The following is a 3,542-nucleotide window of genomic DNA, read 5'->3' as shown; positions in this document are numbered from 1 at the left end:
ATATATATATATATTAATATCATATTAACTTGTTAATTAAAGCAAAGCTTCTTGAAGAAGCTTGTACACTTTATATTATTGAAAATGTAAATGAATTTCAAATTCTATATCTCAAAGAGTATTACAAAAGATGTTTATATACACATGATAATGACAAAAATGTTTAACTAAAAGAATAAAAAATTAACATAATAACAAATCTTCAACAGAATATATATATATATAGCAGGTTGAATACGGGAACTCTGTTTTGCTAACTGAAAAATGCTCTTGCAGGCTGCTGCAGTAACTGGTAATTGGTTTTACTGGTAACTGAAAAATTGTTGCAGCATTGTATGAAGAGGTGGAAGCTACTGCTCTAGTGCTCTGCTGAATGTTGTTTCTGGTAAATGCAGCATTGTGTGATGAAGGCTGCGGGATATATTATCTGCTAATATGCCCCCTCAAGATGGAGATGGGGAATGGATATTTAACATACCCATCTTGCACAAGAGATGATGAAATGCATTAGAACCCAATGCTTTTGTAAAAATATCAGATAACTGATGATGTGTTGGAATTTGAAGAAGATGAAGAAATTCAGCTTGAACTTTATCATGAACTAAATGACAATCAATATCTATATGCTTTGTTCGCTCATGAAAAACAAGATTAGAGGCGATGTGCATTGCAGCTTGATTATCACATAACAAAGAAATAGGCAAAGAAATTGAAACACCAAGATCTTTGAGTAAGGTGACAAGCCATGTTAATTCACAAGCAGTAGTTGCCATAGCTCGGTATTCAGCTTCAGCAAAAGATCGAGAGATAGTGGTTTGTTTCTTAGATCGCCACGAGATCAGAGAATTACCAAGAAAAATACAGAATCCAGTAACTAATTGACGAGAATTAGGACAACTAGCCCAGTCCAAATCAGTAAAACTAGTAAGTTTAAGGGATGAATGAGCAGGAAAAAATATTCCTCGACCAGGAGAAGATTTAAGATAACGAAGCACACGATGAGTAGCATGAAGATGAGGTAATCGTGGGGTATCCATGAATTGAGCAAGAGTCTGAACAGAGAAAGCAATATCTGGTCTTGTAATTGTGAGATATAATAATCTTCCAATAAGACGGCGATATTGTAAAGGATCCGAAAGCAAATCACCCTCAAATCGAGAAAGTTTAAGATATTGAGTCATGGGGAAAGCAATAGGTTTAGAACCAAGAAAACCTGTATCTTGCAAAACATCCAACGTATACTTACGTTGACAAAGAAATATACCGTTGGAAGATCGAGCAACTTCAAGTCCCAAGAAATACCGTAAGCAACCAAGATCCTTGATTTGAAAAGTGGAATGAAGAAAATGTTTGATGGTAGTGATAGAAGCAATGCTGGAGCTGGCAATTATAATATCATCTACATACACTAGAAGTGCAGTAAAATCCGAAGAAGAAGTCTTGGTAAAAAGACAGGAATCAAATTTGGATTGAGAAAATCCATAAGTAAGTAATGTGGTGAAAAGCTTAGAGAACCATTGTCTGGAAGCTGCTTCAACCCATAAAGACTCTTATGAAGTCTGCAAACCAAATCAATTTTGTCCTTTGGTCCATAACCTAGAGGAAGTTTCATATAGACCTCTTCTGATAAATCACCATGTAAGAAAGCATTATTAACATCAATTTGATGAATAAACCAGTTATTGATTGCAGCAACAGCTAATACACATCGTATAGAAACCATTTTGGCTACTGGAGAAAATGTTTCAAAATGATCAATGCCTTCCTATTGAGTGTAGCCTTTGGCTACTAATCGGGCCTTATATCGTTCAATGGATCCATTTGAATTATACTTAATGCGATAGACCCACTTGCATCCAATGGTTTTTTAGCCATAAGGTAACTTAGCAAGAGACCAAGTATGGTTTTCTTCGAGTGCACGTATTTCCTTATCCATGGCATCGCGCCATTCAGCAATTTTAACAGCTTGATGATAATATTGTGGTTCAGTATGAACAGAAACATTCAATATAAAAGAATTATAGGTTGAAGAGAGATTACAATATGATAAAACAGAAGATAGAGGATACTGATTACCTGAAGATGGCAGGTCTGAACTGTGAAGAGAAGAAGGGACTGATGTAAAATTATTGGCCAGAGAACAATGGTAATCATGAAGATAAGAAGGTGGATGGCTGGGACATGTTGTTCTTCGAAGAGGAAGAGAAGTAGAATCGGATGATTGAGATGAAGAAGATGGCATACTGTTTGATGCAGATGGAGTGTTTGGTGAAAAATATGAAATATTAGGAGAACAGTATGTTTGAGAAGTAGGTAGAACAATATCAGAAATTGATGGTGACGTAAGAAAATGTGAAGGTAAGGAAGCAAATGGAAATTCATTTTCATGAAAAATAACATCACGAGAAACAAATGTTTGATGAGATTGTAAATCAAACAGTTTGTAGCCTTTGATGCCAAATGGATAACCAAGAAAGATACAACGACGAGAACGAGCATCAAATTTATGACGATTAAGAGGAAGAGTGGAAGCAAAATAGAGTGCACCAATAACTCTCATGTGAGAATAATCAGGAGATTTACCAAATAAAAGTTCATGAGGAGTTTTATTTGATAATAGAGGAGTTGGTGTACGATTGATGATATATGCTGCTGCTAGAATACAGTCAGACCAGAAGACTAATGGAAGATGAGCTTGGAAACGAATTGATCTTGCAACGTTAAGCAAATGTTGATGTTTTCGTTCCACTACAGAATTTTGTTGAGGAGTATTGATGTAGGATTTTTGATGGATAATCCCATTTGAGTGATAAAATTCAGTCATATTAAATTCTGAACCATTATCAGTTCTTATTATTTTAACAGTTGACTGAAATTGATTGTGAACTAAGGCAAAAAAAGATTGAAGTAACATACGAGTCTCAGATTATGATTTCATAAGAAAAATCCATGTGCATCTGGAATAATCATCAACAATGGACAAAAAATAATGAAAACCTTGTAATGAAGGAGTTGCAAATGGACCCCAAATGTCTGCATGAATTAATTGAAAAATAAAAGTGGATACAGATTTACTATGATGAAATCAATACTATTCCTTATCATACTATTCATTTTACTTGTTAATTTAATTAATTTATTTTATTTTATTATTATATTATTATTATTTTAAATTTTATTTTTTTTCCCAGTTACTACATGTATGGTCTCTAAGGATGCCACCACCACCCGCCGGCCCTAGGTTCCCCAAACTGCTTCTGTCCAAATTTAGTTTCAACCTCCCTTGCCCCGGTTTTAGCCATCTCACACATTGCATAGTTTTAATTCTTTTATTTCACAATTTGCACTTCCAGATTCTGCAATATCCAAAAATCAGCATCCTTTAACTGAGTTATTCTTATCATATTCCTGCTCAAAACCCCCACCCAATACTTAATGGAAAGCCACACATCTGTACTACTCTCCAATTTCCCCTCCATTCTAGCCACACATCTCCTTCTCCACAACCTCCAAACTACTAAATAAGGAATCAATCTCATCAA

The 3,542-nt window shown here is 34.8% G+C and overlaps 1 protein-coding gene across 1 annotated transcript; it reads right to left on the bottom strand.

The window, feature by feature from the left end:
* Nucleotides 1–443: 443 nt before the first annotated feature.
* Nucleotides 444–1,723, bottom strand: LOC131163419 (uncharacterized mitochondrial protein AtMg00810-like). The gene is made up of 2 exons (XM_058120006.1): nt 1,516–1,723; nt 444–1,408 (listed from the first exon to the last, which is right to left on the bottom strand). Exons 1-2 carry the CDS (start codon nt 1,721–1,723, stop codon nt 444–446), a joined length of 1,173 nt encoding a protein of 390 aa, XP_057975989.1.
* Between the last annotated feature and the right edge of the window lie 1,819 nt (nt 1,724–3,542).

Source organism: Malania oleifera, chromosome 9 (genome assembly GCF_029873635.1).
Source record: "Malania oleifera isolate guangnan ecotype guangnan chromosome 9, ASM2987363v1, whole genome shotgun sequence".
NCBI classification, from domain to species: Eukaryota; Viridiplantae; Streptophyta; class Magnoliopsida; order Santalales; family Ximeniaceae; genus Malania; species Malania oleifera.
This window is presented reverse-complemented; position numbering and strand designations above follow the sequence as displayed.